The sequence below is a fragment of the Stegostoma tigrinum genome, chromosome 2 (assembly GCF_030684315.1).
Source record: "Stegostoma tigrinum isolate sSteTig4 chromosome 2, sSteTig4.hap1, whole genome shotgun sequence".
NCBI lineage: Eukaryota > Metazoa > Chordata > Chondrichthyes > Orectolobiformes > Stegostomatidae > Stegostoma > Stegostoma tigrinum.
This window is the reverse complement of record NC_081355.1, coordinates 115,972,230-115,995,925: the sequence shown is the minus strand read 5'-3', so window position 1 is coordinate 115,995,925 and position 23,696 is coordinate 115,972,230. Positions and strand designations below refer to the sequence as shown.

General features: G+C 39.9%; 1 protein-coding gene across 6 annotated transcripts in view; it reads left to right on the top strand.

Annotated features, from left to right (window-relative positions):
• The window catches only part of nsun6 (NOP2/Sun RNA methyltransferase 6), a 42,564-nt gene extending 19,372 nt beyond the window's left edge, over window positions 1-23,192 (top strand). For 4 of the 6 annotated variants that reach the window (XM_048523287.1, XM_048523306.1, XM_048523296.2 and 1 more), the window contains exons 4-12: window positions 1,315-1,403; window positions 2,278-2,387; window positions 2,756-2,909; window positions 4,178-4,259; window positions 6,570-6,689; window positions 10,248-10,392; window positions 10,907-11,055; window positions 18,413-18,538; window positions 22,510-23,192. In XM_048523287.1, coding sequence (XP_048379244.1) covers window positions 1,315-1,403; window positions 2,278-2,387; window positions 2,756-2,909; window positions 4,178-4,259; window positions 6,570-6,689; window positions 10,248-10,392; window positions 10,907-11,055; window positions 18,413-18,538; window positions 22,510-22,728 — 1,194 coding nt within the window. In that variant the 3' untranslated portion in view covers window positions 22,729-23,192. Of the gene's footprint in view, window positions 1-1,314; window positions 1,404-2,277; window positions 2,388-2,755; window positions 2,910-4,177; window positions 4,260-6,569; window positions 6,690-10,247; window positions 10,393-10,906; window positions 11,056-16,258; window positions 16,676-18,412; window positions 18,539-22,509 lie in introns of those variants that run through there. The other 2 variants (XM_048523312.2, XM_048523319.2) reach the window with 2 other exon arrangements.
• Window positions 23,193-23,696: the final 504 nt, after the last annotated feature.

Sequence of the window (23,696 nt, the reverse complement as noted above, 5' to 3'; positions counted from 1 at the left end):
CTGTGGAGGTATCTAAAGTCAGAAAAAAGACAAATATTTTGTAAAATAGGAAAGCCAGTACAAGGACAATGATATAGTAATAACTGGGATGTTAATGATCAGACAATGCTTAGAGAACCCAATGCAAATTTGAGTACAGAAGTAACAGAATTAACAATATTTTTACTGCCTTCAAATATATCACGATGATGTTATGAAGGGATACTTGAAATACAGGAACAAAGTTCTGCAGCAGAGAAGCCTGAGAAAATTTCAATACAGGTTTTGAAAAATATGGCAAGATATTTTTATAATGAAAGCTAGGTAAGAATAGTTCTTTTAGTTGAGAGTCCACTGTGGAGATGTTAACTTTAAATCAATAGAATGGAGATGTTCGGTGAAATTGCCTGAAACAATCTATTCGATGGAATAGTTGAAGCAGAATGTAGAGGATTTATGGTCCAAATTACACACTCTGGCATTGTAAACATGCATGATTAACCATGGAAGGGGTACAGTGTAGGTTCAAAGAATGATACCTGGACTTCAGTTGTGAGGAGAGGTTATACAAATTAGGCCTATTTTCTTCAGAAGACTTAAGGGATGATCTGCTCAAAGTTTTCAAGATATTAACAGGAAAAGACAGGGTAGACAAAGATAAACTATTTACATTGGTTGCAGATTCTAAAACTAGGGGGCATAGTCTTAGAATTAGGGCCAGACTGTTCAGGAGAGATTTTAAGAAGCTCTTCTGTACACAAAGAAACTGTTTCAAACTCTCTTTCACAAATAGCAGTTGATGCAAGATAAGTTGTTAATTTTAAATCTGAGATTTTTTTGTTAAGCAAAGGTATTAAGGGATGTGGGCCAATGCAGATATGTGGAGTTAGGCCAGAGATCAGCCCTGATCTCATTGAATGGTGGAACAGGCTCGAGGGGCTGAATGGGCTTCTCCTGGACCCATGTTCCTATCAATTAGATGCAGAAGTAGGTTGTTTTGCCCCATGAGTCTGCTGTGCCTTCAATATGTTCTTGTCTTATCTCTGTTTATTTTAAAAGACTATTTATAAGTAATACATGAGATGCTATTCATTACTGAGTTAGAGCAGAAGAAGCGTAAAACAAGGAATATATTTTTGGAAACAGTAAATCGCAATGAAAATGCACGCTGCATACTTTTGAACAAGTTAAATCAGTGTGAGGTTTATATATGTTAATTCACTCAAGTTTTCAACGTGGTTTTTTAGCAAAATTATACATACTGTTAAAATTAAAAATATTTTGGTGACTTTGAAGCTTGACTTAACTAAGACATTCATATTATTGAATTTATAGCAGCGTAAAGGATGGCCTATGAGTGATATTCCTGTACTGGAACATCCAGAGCTTCCAGATGTTCTTCTAATACCAGTTATTGGTCCTAGGTATGGATATACATTGAGACTGTAGAAAGGAGTTCACTCTAGAATGCTCATTAGCATTGTTCCTTAACTTCCTTTTCTCCCTCCCAGATATTCCGTCATTCTCACTCAGCCCTGCTTACCCCCCCGCCCCCCCCAACTCAGCCTCCTTCCCTCTCCGTGCCCGCCCTCCTGCACTTACTTCTTCTCACCCTCCATTTTATACTCCTCCTCTTTCTCTCCTTCCCTTTTTCTGTCTCTCCCTCCCTTTTTCTGTCTCTCCCTCCCTATCTTTCTCTCTCACCTCTGCCTTTCCCTCTCCCACTCAGTCCCTTTCTCTTCCTCTTTCTCTTCTCCCTTTTTCACTCCACCTACCTTTCTCTTTCCTCACTCCGTTGCTCTCATTCTCTCTCCCTCTCTCTCTCTCTCTCTCTCTCTCACACACACACACCCTCTCCATTCCCCACGTCTTTTTGCCGTCCCTACCTTCCCTTTTCTCTCTATCTCTCTTCTCCCTTCTGTCCATCCCACCACCTCCCATGACCCCTCAATTTTACCTGCTCCTTATCCTCTATTGTCTTTTTTTTTCTCTCCTAAAAACAGTCATGACTTGATTTTTACAAAATTGCCATGACGTTTTAAATCAATATACATTTGAAATAAAAACCGAAAGAACTGCGGATGTGGTAAATCAGGAACAAAAGCAACGCTGCTGGAAAAGCTCAGCAGCTCTCGCAGCATCTGTGAAAGAAAAAACAGAGCTAACGTTTTGGGTCCGATGACCTTTCCTCAGAACTGAAATAAGTTGTGGAGTGCATTAAAACGGATTGAAAAGAATCTAATTCAACATTACATGGTCCAAGAACTTTGTTTGAAAACAATTATTTTGTGTTTCCAGGATAAATCTGCAGAGGCATTCTATTGAAGTGGTTGTGGGAGCACAGTGTGGGAATGCTGTACTTCGTGGAGCACATGTTTTTATTCCTGGCATCCTCTCAGCTCCAAAATGTAAGCTGTGTTTACTTACATCATCTTACTGGTCCTCTGAAGAAAATTATTTTTATTCTAGAGTGCACAGCCATGTCATAATGCTTCATTAGTTTAAAGATTTAGTGTACAGTCTTTTTCAATTATATGGTTCACTGCCATACCACATGATATATTTATTCTTTTAGAGGAAAGAGATTGCTTATTGGAGCTACATGTAAACAAGCTTAAAGTACTATTTTGCATTTCTTTATCACCCATTAACACCAACCGAAGTTACAAGCAAATTGTAGAAAATCCATCTATAAAGTCCAAAATTAATCCTAGATTTTGCATTGCACTTTCTTTTATTTATCCAGAAAAATGAAAATGCTCTTTCTTTGTTTCAGTAATGAAAGCTGGAGGTGCTGTTTCTGTATATTCCGATATTAGTGGTAAATGTAAACGAGGCGCAGTAGAGTTCGTGGGATCAAAAATATTTGTAGGGAATGGAATTGCTGAAATAAGTCGCAATGAAATATTTTGCTCAAACTGCACTTTAAGGTAAATGTTTCGAAGTATTTTCTGCTTTTGTACACGGTTGCATTTTTTTTCCAAAATAAGTATGTGTATTGAGTCAGAACCAAAACTTATATTAGTCTTATCACAGTGTATGCTAAATTATAGATGTGATCCACGCTTTGAATATTCCATTCCTGACTCTTGTGAAAGATTTTCACCATATCTAACGAATATATGAGATTTGGGACACACATGGTGCATAAATTGTTGGGGGGTTTTAATTCTTAAATGTGTATTTTAAAAATAAATGTGAAGGTGAGAAATAGGATCATGGGAATCTTATGGAGCCGTGATAGTGTCCCTTTTTTCTGAACTAGAAGACCCAGGTTCAAGTCCCAACTGCCCTAGAGGTGTAATATTTCTAGACATGTTGATTAAAAACAATCGTGAATTAGGATCATTTCGATTTTATCATGACTGAGTTGTACGTCAGCTCAGTTTATTTTTCTGTCTCCTTCTGCTAGTCTTGGTTACATAACCATTAACGAAGCCTATCAACTTAATTTTTGAAAATTTTAATTGACCCTTCATCAGTAGTTTTGGGATAGAGAGCTATAGATTTTCGATGAATTTTGAAGACAATTCCTGATAATACTTCTAAGTGGCTTAGCTTTAACTTTCCGGCTGTGCTTTTTTTTCTGGACTCTCCCACTGATGGAAATTATTTCGCTCTATTTACCCTATCAACTCCATTAAACAATCTAAACATTTCATTTGGATTGTTTCTTCGTCTCCTATTTTCAAAGGGAAATTATGACTGGTTCTGTGCGACCTGTCCTTCTAATTTAACCATTCTGGTGATTCTGCACTGAAACTTCTCCAAGAACAAAATGTCCTTACTGAACTCCATTTCGAACTGCACTGTGTACACTAAATAGCTCACAATCAGAGCTTTGTATAGCTACCACATAACATTCTTACCTTTGAATTCTGATCTTTTTGGGATGAAATCAATGTTCCATTAGCTAACATGTATTCTATAATATTTTATAAAAACAGTAATAACAGGTGTATTTGATTTAGTTCAAAATATAGTCTTTTTACAAATGAAGTCGTTTCTGATATAACACTAAGTTTGTCACAAGGCAGAATATATAGATAACAATGACCTGTATAACACAAAGCATGTTCCCTTAATCCGCATATTATTGTTTCCACAAAAAAGCTGTTAAAATGTTCAAAAGATTAGAATTGTGACCAGTATGTACAGTATTTTTAACAAAGTGCTTTTGCTGTATATCCCTTCCCAGGGGTGTGGGAATTAGAATGACAGAGCCAGTTTATATCAGCCCATCATTTGACAACATCTTATCTAGTTTTGTGTTTTTACAGGTAAGGCTAAATTTTATTATAGTTTGAAATTATAAGTGCAAAATTGGTTCATGTTGTTATTGCCTATCCTTGTTCTGTCCTTGCAAGTACAATTGCAAATCATTCATTATTTATTTATTTATAAGCAGCTTTTGCTGACAGCTCTGTACTTTGTGCATGATGTTCGCAAAATATTTACTTTACGGGAATGAAAATAGAGAATGCTCCAAATACTCAGCAGCAGGTTTGGAAGCATCTGTGGAGACAGAAACTGAGTTAAGGAGCTGGATTTTGCAGGCGCTATGGTACCTGCCACTCTGGCTCTCTGCAAAAAGAGCTGAAGGCGAGCCCACCCAGGAAAGGATGTCTACCCTGCAACCTTGACTTGGGGAGGAGAAGACCTGTTTCCCACAGGCAGCCTTTGATGCCAGCCAATCTGAGGCTGGGAGCTGAAATAACTCCACAGAAACCTGTATTCCAAAAACCAAGCCACCCTTTATTTACATGTGGAGAGTCGTTGACACCAGTCTAGCTTCCTCAGAGCCAGCTCTCAGAGTGAACAGAACCTCTGAAGCTCCTCTGAGGTTTATATCTGTCAGCAAGGGCTCCTCAATTGAATCAGACTAACAGCCCCAATCAGAGAACACATAATCTGTGAGGTCCACCTTGCTGACACATTACAGTGACTACAGTGGAAGCCATGATCACTGCCAGTACTATACTCAGATTGGAGAAAGTGTTCAGTGCTGGATCAAGACTTAATAAGTTTTGTGGATTTTGCTAGGGCCGTGCCGGCAGGGCCTGGCAAACGGGTGGGGTTCCGGACGTTGAGAGGTCACGGTAGGGGGGAGTGTTGGGACAGAGGGTTGGCAGCAAAGTCTCAGGTGACGAGGAAAGGAGCCGTGCGATGGCCCTATTAAGGAGGTGTCTGTTATACCAACCCATTCAGAAACCTGCTGGGCTGAGTACTTGGCATGGGCCTTTCTTTCTGCTGGTTAAATTACAATTGTGGTGTGATTAAGGACCAGACAGAGACACCCATGCCATTGGTAAAGTTGCGGTGGGAGCAGGGCTGGTTACCTGCTGGATTTTATATACTATCTTTCTCCTCACCCTGCCTTGAAACTCACTGACTGGAGAGCATATAATGCAGCCCAGTGATCCAGCTCAAAGATGAAAACTGGATGAAATTTGACATATGGACCAGTTTGAAGTCGGTCTACATGAACGGAAGTTCTGTGATAGAGTGGAATTATGGGTAAATCTGAATCATAACAGTTAGAATTTCATTTTCTATTCACATAGAAATAATTGGTTCTAGAGATAGTTGTTGAGAAAACAGAAATGATTGTATAAATGAGTTGTAGTAGCTGCTTAATCAAATACGAGAAGAATTGGTGAAAATGATAAGAAACAAGAAAATCTTGTTGGGCACGAGCAGAATTTCTTCAAAATGGGTAATTCTAGAAAAGAAATGGTCTGCTAACAGTAAAAATATTTCGAACTTATTTTTCAGCTCTGATTTAAAGTAGTCAATGTGAAGTGTTGACTCTGGTTTTTCCTTCTACACGCGCTGCTAGATCTACTGAATATTTTGAGAATTTTCTGGGTCTTCTTCAGGTTTCCAGCATTTGCAGTATTTTACCTTTGCACTTAACTTTGTGTTTTCAACACTTGTAAATTTTTTTTCATTAAACATATAGAATGCAAGATATACGTAATGATTATTGTTTTGGGCATCCCTTTGTTGACATGCTTAACAGAAGAGCAATTATCAGTGCTTTTATCAACTCATGTCATCCATGGCAAATTACCTTGAAATCCAATTACACTTGTTAACAATCACCAAGAACTAAATACCTCCTTAAATATCAACTTCCTCAGCAATGGGCAGGTTACTGGAGAAAAAGATGGGAAATCAGGCAGAGTAAGATTAGAGATAATGGGAACTGCAGATGCTGGAGAATTCCAAGATAACAAAATGTGAGGCTGGATGAACACAGCAGGCCAAGCAGCATCTCAGGAGCACAAAAGCTGACGTTTCGGGCCTAGACCCTTCATCAGTAAGATTAGTGCAATTTGTTAAAGTGGATGTTTTTAGTATCCACTTAAGCACAAGAGGAATATCTAAATAGATTCTGTTACCAGCATGTTGTAACATCTAAATCCAATCCTTTTTGTGATAAAATAGTTTTCCGGATTATTTGACAATGTAATTTTGGAAATGTTTGCCTTAATATACATGGAAATTTTAACTCAAGATGTAATAAACATATGAAATTAATCATGGATGCCTACTCAGCATAATAATATACTTTCCTTAATATTCAGAACTTGCCATCTGTGGTAGTGAGTCATGTGTTGGATCCTAAACCTGGAGAGCGAATCTTGGATATTTGTGCTGCTCCTGGTGGAAAGACTACTCATATTGCAGCATTAATGAATGATAAGGTGGGACCAAAGCACCAAAAAATAATCCGCTTTGTGAAATAAATTAGACTGCTTTGAATAAAATATTGGACACATTTTATAATGAAAAATGGTATAATGTTTGTTTTCACCATCAAAACTAGCTCCTGAATTCAGCAGAGATGATGGGAACTGTTATCTCGGATTCTCCAGCATCTGCAAAGTGTGGGGCTGGATGAACATGCAGGCCAAGCAGCATCTTAGGAGCACAAAAGCTGATGTTTCGGGCCTAGAACACCTTTTCTGATGAAGCGTCTAGGCCCGAAACGTCAGCTTTTATTCTCCTAAGATGCTGCTTGGCCTGAATTCAGCAGGGCAGGTTAATAGAGTCGTTAAGAAGGCACATAGGATACTTGGCTTCAATAGTCTTGGAATAAATTATAGGAGCAGGGAGGTTATATTGATGCTGTACAAGATTTTAGTTAGGTCACAGCTGGAGTACTGTGTGCAGTTCTGGCGACCACACCATAAGAAGGATGTCATTATGCTGGAGCGGATGCAGGGGAGATTCACCAGGATATTGCCTTGGATGGATCATTTTAATGATGAGGGCTGAGAAATGTTTGGGTTGTTTTCTGTAGAGCAGAAAACGCTGAGGGGGGGATCTGTTTGAGGTGTATATGATTATAATGGGCATAGACAGGATGGATGGAAAACAGCTGCTCTCCTTAGTTAAGAGTCAGTAATGAAGAGGCATAATTTTAAGGTGAAGAGCAAGAGGTTTAGAGGAGGTTTGAAGAAACATTTTTCACCTAGGGACTCTGGAATGGACTGTCTAAGAGTATAGTAGAGGTGGGAAATCTCACAACCTTTATAAAGTACATGGATGAGCGCTTGAAATACCATTCAGAGTTATGGGCCAGATGTTGGAAAGTGGGATTCATGTAATTTTTGTCGGTGCAGACTCAGTGGGTCAAAGGGACTCTTCTGTACTTTGAGTCTACAAATTACTTACATTAAATCTGCTATCCTTACCCACTCTGGCCTACAAGTGACTGCAGACCCACCAAAATGTAGTTGACTCTGAACAACCCTCTGTAGCCTAGCAAGAAATACAGTTCAAGACCAATCAGTAATGGGCAACAAATGACATTGATAGTCACATCCCCCAAAAGGATAAAAAATTATTCTAGTTGGCTTGAAGGTTGAGTACAGGTAAACATGTTGTGTAAAGTTTTTTCATTTTCATATCATTCTATCAAACTGAACACCATAATGCACTGAATTACACAAATTACTCTTACCATCCTAACTCATCATATTCAAATTATATTCAAGTTGATAGTGAAATGTGAGGCTGGATGAACACAGCAGGCCCAGCAGCATCTCAGGAGCACAAAAGCTGACGTTTCGGGCCTAGACCCCAGCCTTTAAGGATAAGCAGTGATTAGCTATGAAAAAACTGAAGTAGAGCCACAAAAATGTACCTAGCTAATGAATTTAGTTTCTTTTTTTTTTAAATCTTACCTCTTGTAAAATTGAGATATTGCCCTTTACAGAATGGAAAAAAAAACTTATTTTCTGACCAGAAATGCATGACTTTTACAACAGGAACATTAAAAATTCATTTGTGATTCAAGACCATTTCCTGTAAGACAGTTTAGTGCAGCTCCAGTATCCATTGCATCTTCCCAGTTGAGAGAGAGTCCTCATTTTTAACCAGAAGTTGATTTTTTTTTTAGGATGGCGTCGGGACTGACAATTATTGAGCAATTCTATTCATTTCTTCTGAGTACACTCACTGTTATTCCTAATAAACAGTGATCAGGATGGAACATTTCAAACAACATTTGATGGAATAATGACCGGTTTTTTGTGTGTTATATCCTTTTTGTCCTCATTTTGAGTAATATTCTGTATTGTGAAGGTGAACTACAAGTGGGTTTGGAAGGACCAGGCAGTCATACGTATTGTAATATATGTAATCTTGTATGTCGTGCTTTAATTGGTGTATGACTTCTCTTCCCTCTAATGGTGTTTTGTTGCATTGATTCTTTTTTATGGTTATTGGTTACTTGTCTATGCTAAGAAAAATATAATCATAAAAATTAATCTCTTCTACTTAAGACTGTCATTTAAAATTTTAGACCAGAAGTTTTTGATGCATAGAACATAGAACATAGAACAGTACAGCACAGAACAGGCCCTTCAGCCCACAATGTTGTGCCTACCATTGATCCTCATGGATGCACCCTCAAATTTCTGTGACCATATGCATGTCCAGCAGTCTCTTAAATGACCCCAATGACCTTGCTTCCACAACTGCTGCTGGCAACGCATTCCATGCTCTCACAACTCTCTGCGTAAAGAACCTGCCTCTGACATCCCCTCTATACTTTCCACCAACCAGCTTAAAACTATGACCCCTCGTGCTAGCCATTTCTGCCCTGGGAAATAGTCTCTGGCTATCGACTCTATCTATGCCTCTCATTATCTTGTATACCTCAATTAGGTCCCCTCTCCTCCTCCTTTTCTCCAATGAAAAGAGACCGAGCTCAGTCAACCTCTCTTCATAAGATAAGCCCTCCAGTCCAGGCAGCATCCTGGTAAACCTCCTCTGAACCCTCTCCAAAGCATCCACATCTTTCCTATAATAGGGCGCCCAGAACTGGACGCAGTATTCCAAGTGCGGTCTAACCAAAGTTTTATAGAGCTGCAACAAGATCTCACGACTCTTAAACTCAATCCCCCTGTTAATGAAAGCCAAAACACCATATGCTTTCTTAACAACCCTGTCCACTTGGGTGGCCATTTTAAGGGATCTATGTATCTGCACACCAAGATCCCTCTGTTCCTCCACGCTGCCAAGAATCCTATCCTTAATCCTGTACTCAGCTTTCAAATTCGACCTTCCAAAATGCATCACCTCGCATTTATCCAGGTTGAACTCCATCTGCCACCTCTCAGCCCATCTCTGCATCCTGTCAATGTCCCGCTGCAGCCTACAACAGCCCTCTACACTGTCAACGACACCTCCGACCTTTGTGTCGTCTGCAAACTTGCTGACCCATCCTTCAATTCCCTCGTCCAAGTCATTAATAAAAATTACAAACAGTAGAGGCCCAAGGACAGAGCCCTGTGGAACCCCACTCACCACTGACTTCCAGGCAGAATATTTTCCTTCTACTACCACTCGCTGTCTTCTGTTGGCCAGCCAATTCTGTATCCATGATGCAATTTAGAATGTTATCACATTTTAATAATAATAGAAAAAATGAAGTTATAAGCTTCAACTTTGGTTTAGTATATGATTTAGCAAGTAAAATGTACCATTTTATAATTTACGCAATATTGTTTCCTAACTAATATTTCATGTCCAGCAATAAAGATCCCATAATAGATTATCAGCAGATAAAGAAAATGATTGCAAATATTGGAAACATGAAACTGTGTTCTAACAAATGACATTACTTCAGAAATTAACATTTTTTCCTTTCTCCATAGTTTTTGGCTCACGTGTATTTCACATTTTGATTTTGATAACTAAACATACAGAAACAGTAACCTCACTAAAATTTGGAAAATTTACTATTTGAACAGGGGGAAGTAATAGCAATGGATAAAATTGCAAATAAGGTGAAGAAGATAAAGCAGAATGCTGAGAATTTACAACTGAAATGTATTAAAGTGTTTTGTTATGATGGAACAAAAGCACTGGCGAAAGAAGGCATTTGGGATGGGCAAGGTATGAAAGAAAGCAAGAATTGAATAACATTAGACAGTGCGGAGAAGTCAAAACTGTGCTTGTGTATGAAAAAGATGCCTTGTATTCTAAAGTACATCTTATGGCCTAAGGATCTGACCAACCAGTTTTAATTATTCAGTGAGTGTCTCAGTGTAATTTCCAATATTTAGTTTTACATCTTTATCACTTTAGAAAAAAGTTCATTAGCGCAGTTATTTTATTCTGCCTAAGATACATTATAGGAAAAAAAATGTGGAGCAGATCTGATGTTGAAAGAAAAGAAATATTATACATGTTTTCTGTTCTGATTTCTTCTTGGCATATGGCAAAGGACATTATTTAATTTGAGACGCTTTGAAGAATATTCAGCAGAAAATTTGTTCTAATTGCCATGTTTCTTCTGCAATGCTGAAATTCAACCTTGATGAAACATGTTATAATTTTTATTAAACTTAAGGGCGTAATCATTATGTTTGTTTCAAGTGACGCAGCTAAATATTTTGGATTTCTACAGCTGGACCTCCATTTCCACCAGAATCTTTTGATCGTATTCTTCTGGATGCACCTTGTAGTGGATTAGGTCAGAGACCAAATATGGCCTGTGATTGGAGCTTAAAGGAAATCACTTCCTATCCGCCATTGCAGCGAAAGTTGTTTCGAGTGGTAAGCTTTTCCTTCTATAGATTTTTCTGTGTAAGTTCTTTCTGTTTTACATGACTCAAACATAATAACTGAAAGAAAATTCAGTGAAGACTTATGAACACTTTCTTGTCTTTAAAAATAAATCATTTTTCAATATTTTGAGAGACAATGGTTTAGCAATATTTTTGCTACTAGTAGTGATATTTATACTTGATTGTATACACCCAGATAATGTTCTGGGACCTAGGTTTGAATCCTGTCATGGCAATTCAATAACAATCTTGAATTAACAGTCTAATGATGATGACTATTGTCAATTGTCAAAAAAATGCATCTGACTCACTAACGTCCTTCAGAGAAGAAAGCTGTCATCCTTACCTGGTCAGGCTTACAGATGACTCCAAACCCACAGTAATATGGTTGACTCTCAACTGTCCTCTGGACAATTAGGGATGGGCAATCAATGCTGGCATAGCCACTTGGAATTTACTACCGTACCATTTTTGCCATACTTTTGCTTTGTAAACTCCACTAATAGTAATTAATGAACACATGTTGTCAATAGATGATTTTTGAATGTATTATTTATATTGTTATGTACATTTATACACACATTATATATACATTGGACGCCTAAATTTCACCTGTAGATTTATGATTTCTAATACTTGTTATTGAAAACAAATCAAGGATACTGCTTTGAATCTATTGTATATTCCCTAATAGCCCATCAGTAAAATCTAACTTGAGGTATTGGTTGATAATGAAGGATGGCTGTACTAGAGCCAGGTGAAATGGAGGAGACACGGACTCATGATTGGGGTGGAGATGTCTTTCTATTTGTGGCGAAGTGGTCTCTACCTGTGGGGTCTGCCCAATCACTTTTCACTAAATTACTGGATTAGGCGGTTTCTTTTATTTTGCCAGACTCTCCATGCTTCTCTTGGATGGAGAGGAACTTAAGTATGTTCAAGAAAACTTTCTCCATCAATATGTAGATACCTCTTCTCTAGTAAGGCTAAAGTCCGATCTCCTCTTGGGAAGTAAGGTAGGGCAGGTGACTGAAGTGTCAGTGGGGTATCATTTTGGGACCAGTGCTCATAATTCTATTAATTTTAAGGTGGTCATAGAAAAGGCCTGGTCAACAAGTTAAAATCCTTTTTAAAAAATTGGCAAGGCCAGTTTTGATAGGATTAGGTAGAAACTTTCAAAAGTTGATTTGGGAGAGGCAGTTTGCAGGTAAAGGCATGTCTGCTTTGAAAGTGGGAAGCTTTCAAAAGTAAGATAACAAGAGTTCAGGGCCAGCTAGTTCATGTTAGGGTGAGAGGCAAGGCTGGCAAGAGTAGGGAACACTGGATGATGAGAGATATTAAGACACTGGTCAAGAGGAAGAAGGAAGCATATGTCAGGTTTGGACAGCTGGGAATCCCTGCAAGTGTATAGGACTATGGGAATGCATATAAGGGGGATATCAGGAGGTTAAAAAGGGGATATGAGATACTTATGTTAGATAGGATAAAGGAGAATCCAAAGAGATTCTACAAGTACATTAAGAGCAAAATGTAACTTGGGAGAGTATAAGATCCCTTAAAGATTAATGAGACCATCTACGAATGGAGCCACAGGGAGATGGGTGAGGTCCTAAACAAATGTTTTTCATCAGTGTTTACCATGGAGAAAGACGTGGAAGCTAGGGAACTCCGGGAAATAAATAGTGATATCTTGAAAAGAGTTGACATTATCAAAGAGGAGATGCTAGAGGTCTTAGAATGCATAACGGTAGATATATCCCTAGGACCTGATCAAATGTATCCCAGGACATTGTGAGAAGCTAGGGAAGAAATTGTGGGGCTACTAGCAGAGATATTTTTGTCATCAACAACTATGGATGAGATGTCAAAAGACCGGAGGGTAGCTAAAGTTGTGGCAATATTTAAGAAAGGCTGCAAGGAAAAGCCAGGGAGCTACAGACCAGTGAACCTGATGTCAGTGATGGGTAAATTATTGGAAGGGATTCTGAGACTCAGGATATACATGTATTTGGAAAGGCAAGGACTGTTTAGGGATAGTCATCGTGGATTTGGGTAGGAAATCATGTCTCGGAAAACTTGTTCGAGATTTTTGAAGAGGTGACCAAGAAGATAGATGAAAGTGAAGCAGTAGGCATTGTCTACATGGATTTTAGCAAGGCCTTTGACAAGGTTCCATACTAAACCTGGTTAGTAAGGCTAGATCAATCTGGATTCATGGTGACCTATTGGGTGGAAGAGGGTTGTTGTTCAGACTGGAGGCCTGTGACTTGTGGAGTGCCACAAGGATTGATGCGGAGTTCATTGTTGTTTGTCATTATATAAATGATTTGGATAAGAATATTGGATGCATATAAGTTTGCGGATGACCCCAAAATTGGTTGTAGAGTGGACAGTGATGAAGGTTATCTAAGTGTACAACAGGATCTTGATCAACTTGGCCAGTGGGCCAAGGAATTGCAGATGATGTTTAATTCAGATAAATGCAAGGTTTTTCTTTAAATTTACTCTTGGGTCTCTGGCTAGGCCAACATTTATTGCCTATCCCTAATTGTTCAGAGGGCAGTTAAGAGTGAACCTCATTATTGTGGGCCTGGAGTCACATGTAGACCAGACCAGGTAAGGATGGCAGTTTCCTCGCGTAAAGACATTAGTGAACCCAGGTGGTTTTTTTTCTGACAATTGACAATGGTTTCATGGTCATCATCAGACCCTTAATTCCAGATTCTTTATTGAGTGGAAGTTCTACCATCCGCCATGGTGGGATTCGAACCCAGGCCCCCAGAATGTAAGCTGAGTTTAATGTTCTTGCAAAAATTTGTAGCTCAGGTTGTGGGTGACATTGTTGACTTGCTCGCCGAGCTGGTTGGTTGTAGTTCAGACCTTTTGTTACCATACTAGGTAACATCATCAGTGCAGCCTCCAATGAAGCGATATAGTTTACAGACTAGATCATATAACTACCAAGTGGAGTAGAACTACATCACTTGTTGAGACGCTGCACTGATGATGTTACCTAGCATGGTGACAAAACGTCTGAACTACAACCAGTCAGCTTGGCAGGCAAGTCAATAATTTCACATTAGTTGAGCTTCTGTATTAATAATCCAGTGATAATATCACTAGGCCATTGCCTCCCCATAAATAAGGAGGCAGACTCATGCAGGTATTGGACAAGCCTACACACATCAAGCATTTATTGAAGGAACAATGAGAGTGGGTAGTGTTATATTTTGGTAAGGCAAACCTGGGCAGGAGTTGGTGATAATGGTAGAGTCCTGGGGAGTGCTGTTGAACGGAAGGACCTAGGGGTGTAGGTACATAGTTCTTTGAAAGTGGTGTCACATGTAGACAGGGTGGTGAAGATAATGTTTGGCACACTTGCCAGTCATAGCAATGAGTACAGGAGTTGGGATTTCATGTTACAGCTATACAAGACATTGATGAGGCCACATTTGGAGGACTGTGTACAATTCTGATCATCCTGCTGTAGGAAGGATGTTGTTAAACTGGAAAGTCATGCCAGAAAAAGACTTCTAAGGATGTTACTGAGACTGGAGGGTTTCAGTTATAAGTATAGGCTGGGACTTTTTTCACTGGACCATGAGAGGCTGAGGGATGACCTTATAGAATTTTATATAATCTTGAGAGGCATAGGTAAGGCAAATAGCTAAGGTCTTTTCCCCAGGGTAATGGAGTCCAAAACTAGCAGGCATAGGTTTTAGACGAGAGGGGAAAAATTTAAAAGGGACCTGCGGGACACCTTTTTCACACAGAGAGTGGTGCATACGTGTAACAAGGTTGTAGAGGCTGGTACAGTTATGGCATTTAAAAGATATTTAGACAGATACATGGACAGAAGAAGTTTAGAGAGATATGGGCCAAATGCAGGCAAATGGAACTAGTTCAGTTTAAGAAACCTGGTCAGCATGATCGAGTTAGCCTGAAGGGTCTGTATCAGTCCTGAATGACTCTGTTATTTTGCAACACCACATGTTCTTCTGGACTCCTCCTTTGTTTCAATACTTCGGTTTCATTGTGTTACTGTCCCAACAGATTTGCACTAACAAGCATTTTGCCATTTGATCAGTTCTGCCCTTCACTGTATCATAGAGTACTCCGTTTTGTTTTTCCTCTGCTCTGGTTTCCTACGTTTTATGTTGGTTCAAACAGTCTCCATTACTGACATGGAACATTGACACAATGGACAGAATTTTATAAGGAGTTGAATAATATGGATTGTAGCTAGAAATGTGACAGAATTAAGTGAGAGGTTCAGTGAGGCCTATCTCCATATCAAGAGCAATTCACTATGTCGTTTAACCAAGTTCTGGCTGTGTGAGGCACGATTCTTCCTAGGACATTTAGCATTTGATATACATCATCCCCGTGGAGTCCTCATGGCATCTCTTTGATCTATTTGCACTGCAGTCAGGAAGCACATACTTTTATATTGCACCAGCAGCTTGCAGTAAAAGGCACTTTGTGTGCAGCGGTAGGCACCTAACTCATGGATTGGACCAGGATGTCTCTCAGGACTGCTTGCTTGATCACTTATGTACTAAAAGAGTAAGCACTGCCTGCTTGTTTGCAACATCCATGCCATACATTCATTTTCACAATATTAACGCAGAGCCTAACTGCTATTGGTACTGTCGTACTCTTTTACAATGGAGTCTACTGAATGTAGTGAGAAGCTGACTGATTTTTCTGGGTCTGGGATGTGATGAGGATTGGAGCACAGCCGGCATTTTTTTATTAATATAACGTGTTCCTCAAAGGTACCTTGTTAAGTTGGTGCACATGCAGAGGTTGATGCTGAATGAAGGATGAGATGTGGCTTTCATTGTGAGGGTGTTGCAGTAACTATACAAGGAGGAGTTTGTCCAGCTCTACTTTTCAGTGTATGCCACAACTGACTGTTCATGCAGCGAGAACCTGCTCCACTCCTTATGCTGTTACCATAGGTCATGCCCAACAAGCGTCATGCACTCAGCCACTGGGGGGATGCTGGTCACTATGGCTGCCTTCAAAAGAAGGAAATGTTGGATGAAAGAGGACCAACAGGTAGCAAGCCCAGGAGCAGAAGCACATGACTGCATAGACTAGAAAGTACCCAACTAGGCAGATGTTGCAACTGCATTTCCCCTCTAGATGTAGTCTTATGTTCCATGTTCTATGTTTGGGGTCTGCAGGAGGACCAGAGCATTTCACCACTGACTCAATTTCCTGGGGATAAGCGAGACGCAAACTTGTTGCAAGGCTGACGGACCAATGCTGGAGTGGTTCCTGAGGGCTTCAAGAGTAGAAGACCTTTCTCTGCCAGCGCTTCCAGGACCAGTGATGATCTGTGTGGAATCTCTCAGTTGTGCATCCACAAATGTATCAGGGCACTAATTGATGTCATCTATATGAGATCAGCCCAGTTCATGTTGTTTCTAGATGACAAAGTCATTGCTGCAACCCAGGCACTGGGATTTGGAGCATAGCTGGCTTCCCGCAGATGCAGGGTGCCATCATCTGCACACATGGTGCTGAGAGGGATATATCACAACACAGTGGAATTCATCAATAGTGTTTGTTTCATTTAGTTAATATGCAGGTGATCTGTGACCACCTTTACCAATTGCTGGAGTTTTTTTTCTTTACTCCTTCATGGGATGGGGGTGTGCCCACTAGCCTGGCAGCTGTCACAACTCCTACATTCTGGAGCACCGTTGTACACTTGGTGAGTTTGAGGGTCCAGGAGCCTTTCAAAGTTATTACTGGGGGACGAGGGCTACACAATATGACCATGGTGCTTGACACCATTGCTCAATCCTGTAACTGATGAGCATAGATACAATGCTGCCCACGCTTCAACCGGGTCCATGGTGGGTTAGCACAGATAATAGGCTGCTGAAGGTGCAGTTTTGCTGCTTAGATTGGTCTGGTGGGGCCCTCCACTATAGTCTGTACAGAGTATGCCACATCATCCTGGCACAATTGGAGCAGGCAGCTAAGCAATATGATAGATACTGAGGTATTGACAGGGGATGAAGGAAACGATCATCCAAGAAGAAGGACAAGGATGCTGGGAAGCTGTCCTTGTACACAACAGAGCCCGATGGATTTGGTGCTGCAAGCCAGATAGAACCTTTTATGATGTGTTTATGGGACATGGGTGTCGCTGGTTAAGCCAGCATTTATTACCCATCCTCATTTGTCCAGAAGGCAGTTAACAATCAACCATTACTGTAGATCTGGTGTCACGTAGGCAAGACCAGTAAGGGCAGCAGATTTCCTTCCTGAAAAGGCATTAATGAGCCAGTTGCATTTTTGCAACAATCAAGAATGGTTACGGTCATTATTAGGCCAGTTGTCTAATCCAGACTTTTATCAGATTCAGATTTCACTGTCTCCCATGGGCCTGTGTTCCTAGAACATTGAGGTTTGGGGTCCTGGATTACTAGTCTAGTGAAATTACCTCTAAGCCACTGTCTCCCCATAATCTGATTATTAGCCAGTTCCTATAGATGAAATCTGAATGCAGCAAACTATTATATAATGTAAAATAGTCATCAGTCATCATTCCAGCATTTCATTTGCATTGTGGAGGTGAACTGCAGCCTCAATTCATTCTGTTTTCACTTGTGGTGGCTGCAAATAAAAACTCATGTTTGAATTTGTCTGATTGCTCTGCCAAATGTGATTTCCCTCTACTGAGCAATGACAAGCTGGAGGTCTACAGTGGACATTGGAAACAGAGTAGCAATGACTTGTGATTGTTAGATGGGATGTAGCTAGGGACAGGTAAACTGTGTGGCCTGGTGTCTGAACATTAACAAAGGTGAGAAAATGTGGAGTTAAACGTGAGAGGGTGTGTCAGCTGATGTGGTGCTGTGCTGTGAGCGGCGTGGCTTTGTGGCTCTTCCTTCCTGGTGAGGGAAGCACCAGAATAGTAGCATCGTAGTCTCTCAAAGAAGATATGAGCAGCAAGGATGCCTGTCTTTTGGCAGATATCTTGTGAGTGGCTGGTTGTTCTTGGAACAGAAGGCTAGGATGAGGCTAGGATTATGCGAGAGCAATGGCATAAGGCCATGGGGGTTGGTTGTTAATGAGCCAAGTTTGATAGGTACAGTCGAGATATCCTACTAGGCTTCACGGCAAGGAACTCGGTATAAAACTCTGCAAAACTGACTTTTGGCTAAAAAAAACTTAAGATTCAGCCCGATGTTTGTTTTTCTACAAATACCTCCTGACATGTTGAGTGTTTCTGGTATATCTGCTATTATTTTATAATTCCAGCATCTGCAATTATTTTGGTTTGATATTTGCCTGTGGTCTCTAACTCTGAAATGTTTGCCTAGGCAGTGAACTTACTAAAACCTGGAGGCATTTTGGTGTATAGTACTTGTACAATAACATTGGCAGAAAATGAAGAACAAGTTGCCTGGGCACTCGATTCTTTTCCGTGCTTAAGTCTACAGCCACAGGTAAGTATGTAATTAACCTAGTTAAAGTAGCTTCTAAAATGATAGTTTCACCAGGTTGTGATTGACTGTTTTCTCCAATAAATCTGTGTGATTTGTGCATTTACATGTTAAATTTGGTTAAAAAGAACTTTCAATATTAAAAAATCAGCAACACTGGCATCCAGCCGGTGATGTCCACATCCCATGAATGAGTAAAAAATACATGTTTATCTGAACATATACATTGCTGTTAAGATCTCAGCTGACCATTCTTCTGTCATTTATAGGATGTGAGCTTTGCTGACGATGCCGGCATTTATTTCACATCCCTAACCATCCGCAGAGCAATTATGCCATTGGACATTAAGGAACATTGGTTAGATTTTCTCTTGTCAGAGGTGGTCATTGCCTGCACTTGTGCAGTGCAAATGTTACTTGCCACTTAACAGCCTAGACCAGGATATGATCTGGATCTTGTTGCATGTAGTCAGACTGCCTCAGTATCTGAGTTCTCCTGAATGACAGTGAACTTTTTGCAAAATCACCAAATATTCCCACTTCCAACCTTATTATGGAAGGATGGTTATGAAAGAAGCAGCTGAAGGTGGTTGACCCAAGAAGACTACCCTGAAGACCTCCTGCAGAGATGCCCTTGGACTGAGATGATTGACCGCTAACAAGTATGGCCATTTTTCTTTGTGTTAGATATCACTCCAACCAATTGAGAGTTTTTCCCCAGTAATTTCAGTTTTTCCCAGGCTCCCTGAAGCCATACTTGGTCAAAAACTGCCTAGGCATCAAGGGCAGTCACTCTCATGTCACCTCAAGTTCAATTCTGTTCTCCAAATTTGGACTAAGCCTGTAACGAGGCCAGGAGCTGAGTTAATCTGGTGAAGTCCAAACTCAGCATTAGCGTCCAGCTTATTCCTTTATTAGTGTTGTCAATGACCCCCACCGTCCTGTTGCTGATGATAAAGAGTAACTGATGAGTGTGCTAATTGCCTAGGTTGGATTTGTCCTACTTTCTATGTACCGGACATAGCTTAGCAATTTTCTACATTATCTGACAAATGCGAGTATTCTAGCTGTTTGGTTAGGTATGTGGCTAGTTCTAGAGTATAAATGCAATGACTAGAATGCTGTCAGGGTCCTTAACCTTTCACAATATCCAGTGACTTCATCTATTTCAATTTCCTGCAGATGGAGTCAGAGCTAATTGTAATCTTCAGGTGATGCAAGGTCAGAGGGTGCAGGATAATTGGGCCATAACTGAATCTTATTTTAAAGACAAACCCTATCTTTTACCTTTTCTATATGTTGAATTGAAAATGTCAACTAAAACACAAATATCAAAGTGTGACTGATTCTACGTGTTGCAGTTAGATTGAGAATCTTGACCGTAGCCTTTGTTGGTATGGGGGAAATGTAATTTAGAAGTCCAAATGTAGAGACTTTGTCATAACTTTTTTTTTAATGTTTTTATTCATGGATGAGGGCATCACTGGCTATGCCAGCATTTGTTTGGCCATGCCTAATTGCTAGAGGGCAGTTAAGAGTCAACACATTGCTGTGGGTCTGAAGCAGACCAGGGAGGAATGCTTCTCTCTCTGATGAAGGGTCTAGGCCCGAAACGTCAGCTTTTGTGCTCCTGAGATGCTGCTTGGCCTGCTGTGTTCATCCAGCCTCACATTTTATTATTGTGGAGGAATGCAGATTTCTTCCTAAAAGACACGAGTGAACCAGACGAGTTTTACCAATAATTGACAATGAATCTGTGGTTATGATTAGAATCTTGATTCCAGATCTTTTTCTTACTGGATTCAGCTTCAACCATTATCCGTGATAACAAAGTGTGAAGCTGGATGAACACAGCAGGCCAAGCAGCATCTTAGGAGCACAAAAGCTGACATTTCGGGCCCGAAACGTCAGCTTTTGTGCTCCTAAAATGCTGCTTGGCCTGCTGTGTTCATCCAGCTTCACACTTTGTTATCTTGGATTCTCCAGCATCTGCAGTTCCCATTATCTCCCTCAACCATCGACCGTGGTGAGATTCAAACTTGGGTCCCCAGAATATTACCTGGGTATCTGGATTAACAGTCCAGAGATAATGCCACCAAGCCCAATTCCAGGAAATTAATTACCGTCTCCATCCAATGAGAGATTTATCTTCATAAACCCGAGCAATGTAATGTTGGGTAACATAGCTAACATTTCCAAAACCAATTACTATCTAAGGCACCAAAGCTCACAAGACGAACTGCTAGGAATTTGGTAATTTCTGCTCCTAAAATATTTATTTTGCTGCAGATTTCATATTTTGTGTTTCTGTTTTAAAATTAGCAATTTCCAGGATAAACCAAAAATAATATTTACACTGTGTATCCACTTAACAGCGCAATTATTAAAATCCATTCACAAGTGGGCAGCACAGTGGCTCAGTGGTTAGCACTGCAGCCTCACAGCACCAGGGACCCGGGTTTGATTCCAGCCTTGGGTAACTGTCCATGTGGAGTTTGCATATTCTCCCCGTGTCTGCGTGGGTTTCCTCCGGGTGCTCCGGTTTCCTCCCACAGTCCAAAGATGTGCAGGCTTGGTGGATCGGCCATGCTAAATTGCCCGTAGTGTTCAGGGGTGTGTGGGTTATAGGGGGATGGGCCTGGGTGGGATGATCCAAGGGGCAGTGAGGATTTGTTGGGCCGAAGGGTCTGTTTCCACACTGTAGAGAATCTAATCTAATTTTTTGGGCATTGCTGGCTGGACTGGCAGTTTTGCCCATCACCAACTGCCTTTGACAAGATTTTGATGAGCTGCTTCTTGAACTGCTACAGTCCATGTGCTGTAAAGATACCCATTAAGCTTTTAGGGAGGGCATTCCATGATTTTGACTGCAATACTGAAGGAACTTTGATAAATTTTCAAGTTAGGACATTGAGTGATTTAGAGGGGAACTTGCAAGTGGTGTTGTGTTCATTTATCTTCTGCTTTTGTCCTTCTGGATGGTGGTGGTCATGGGTCTCAAAGGTGCTGAGGAGTCTCAGTGAATTTCTGCAATGCAGCTTGTAGATGGTATGCACTACTGGTTCTGTATGTTGATCATGGAATGAATGATGATTAGTGGATGTGGTGCCATTCAAGCGGGTTTCTTGACCAGGCTGGTGGCAAGCTTCTGAAGTGATGTTTGAGCTGCACTCATCTAGGCACATGGGAATGTTCCTTCACACTCCTGACTTGTGCCTTCTAGATGTTGGGCAGATGAGGTAAGTTATTGGCAGTAGGTTTCCCAGCCTCTGACCTGCACTTGTTGCCATTGTATTTGTAGGGAGTTGAATGAATACTTTGTACCAGTGTTCACAGTGGAGGACTTTAAAAGCACTGCAAAATAGTAAAGACAGGCAAAAGGTGAGGTATAAGTAAATGCAATAATTAGGGAACCTTGGATGGAGCTAAAAACAGATAAGTCCACTGGACCCAGGTGGGTTATGTCTTGGGATGCTGAGGGAAGTGTGTACTAAATTGCGGCCAATAAAAATTTTATTCATTTTAAATTTAGTTGGGGCCTCGCTCCTATTACCCAAACCCTCGTAACTATTGTTGTTTCAGCATCCAGTCACAATCATTACTGTCTGATGAGCAATCTTAAGTAACTGGAGAAATGGGCTTAATTAATTCTTCATTTTAGGACTTTGGATTTAGCATGTATATCAAGATCCCAGAAGGAAACTTTTACAAGTTTGTATTTCTGAAATAAAACATTTTACTTCAAGGTTGATAATGAAGTTTGTTGATGTCTCTTAGTATTTAAATAATTATTCATAACTAGAGGATTTATGCTTATAATGTGATTTTGCAATGTTCTACTTGATATTACTGAAAAGGGATAAAATATACATGAAGTTTAATTTCTTTGCAAATTCAAGAATAATCCATCTGCTTCAAAAACACTACTTCTAATAGATTAGGTTTTCTTTCTAAACATGCAATTTTTCCTGTAGGAACCTCACCTGGGGGAAGAAGGAATGATGGGTGCTGGACTGTCCTATGATCAGCGGAAATTGCTGCAGAGGTTTGATCCAGCCAGCGTGACTGAAGAGTGTACCAGTGTTTCTTGTTCCGATCTGGACAGCAGCCAGATAGCACACACAATCAAGTCTGCTAATAAGGACACAATAGGCTTCTTCATTGCTAAATTTATGAAGATGCAGGCCAGCTAACAGTAATCAACTCTAATTAAAACAATCCAAATTCTCGATATCCAAGACAAAAACAGAAGATGGTGGGAATTAAAAGCAGGTCATTTAGCATCGGTAGGGAATTTAGATCTGATTGTTGATGTTTATAGCGTACATTCATTCATTAGTGGTGTAAGAGTTTGTAGGTTCATTGTGAACTGAAAACCTGAAGCTCAGTTGTGAGCATCATCGGTACAGTATTCTTGTGATGGCAGTTCAAAAGCATTGTTGCTATGGTAGCAATAGATTTTGCCAGCTGTTAAATAGAGTCATAAGCCGTGTGATGAAAAGATCATTATGGGCTTTTGCATTTCATAGACAACCCAAATTGAAGTATTTGGTTTAAACCACTTATTCATTTTAAAAAAAATGTTTTGTAGATGGAACGTACACCGTTGAATCTGAAATGTTTGTGCATAATGTCGAATTTTATGGGTTTCAAATTATAACTGAATATGTTTTGTGCTTTATAAAATATAAATGTTAATTTTTTTGTTCTTTTTGATTAATAATAATTGTTAAATCTTGTTTGTTTTTTAGTTGGAACATTTCTCTAATGAATGAAACATATTAATTACAGTCTTTTATGAGCAATACAATTGCACAGCATTTACAAGTACATAATATAATCAAGCAGAATCAGCGTAGTTCATTTTTATTAAACAAATATATTAGAGTACTTTGACGTAACAAACATCCTAGATAAAGGGAACCTGGAAATGTAATAAATATCCAGTATAATCAGGTACCAAATGTTAAGCTACTTAACAAGATGAGGCCATGATGCTGGAGTTAGTAAAGTTAGCATAGTCTTAACAGACCAATAGCACTGCTGTCCCATGAGAGAGAGATGACTTGGTGATTTAACATGAGGATTACCATTCCTCAGACACTACTGGTCTCCCTGCTACAGGAAAGATGTTGTTAAACTTGGAAGGGTGCACATAAGA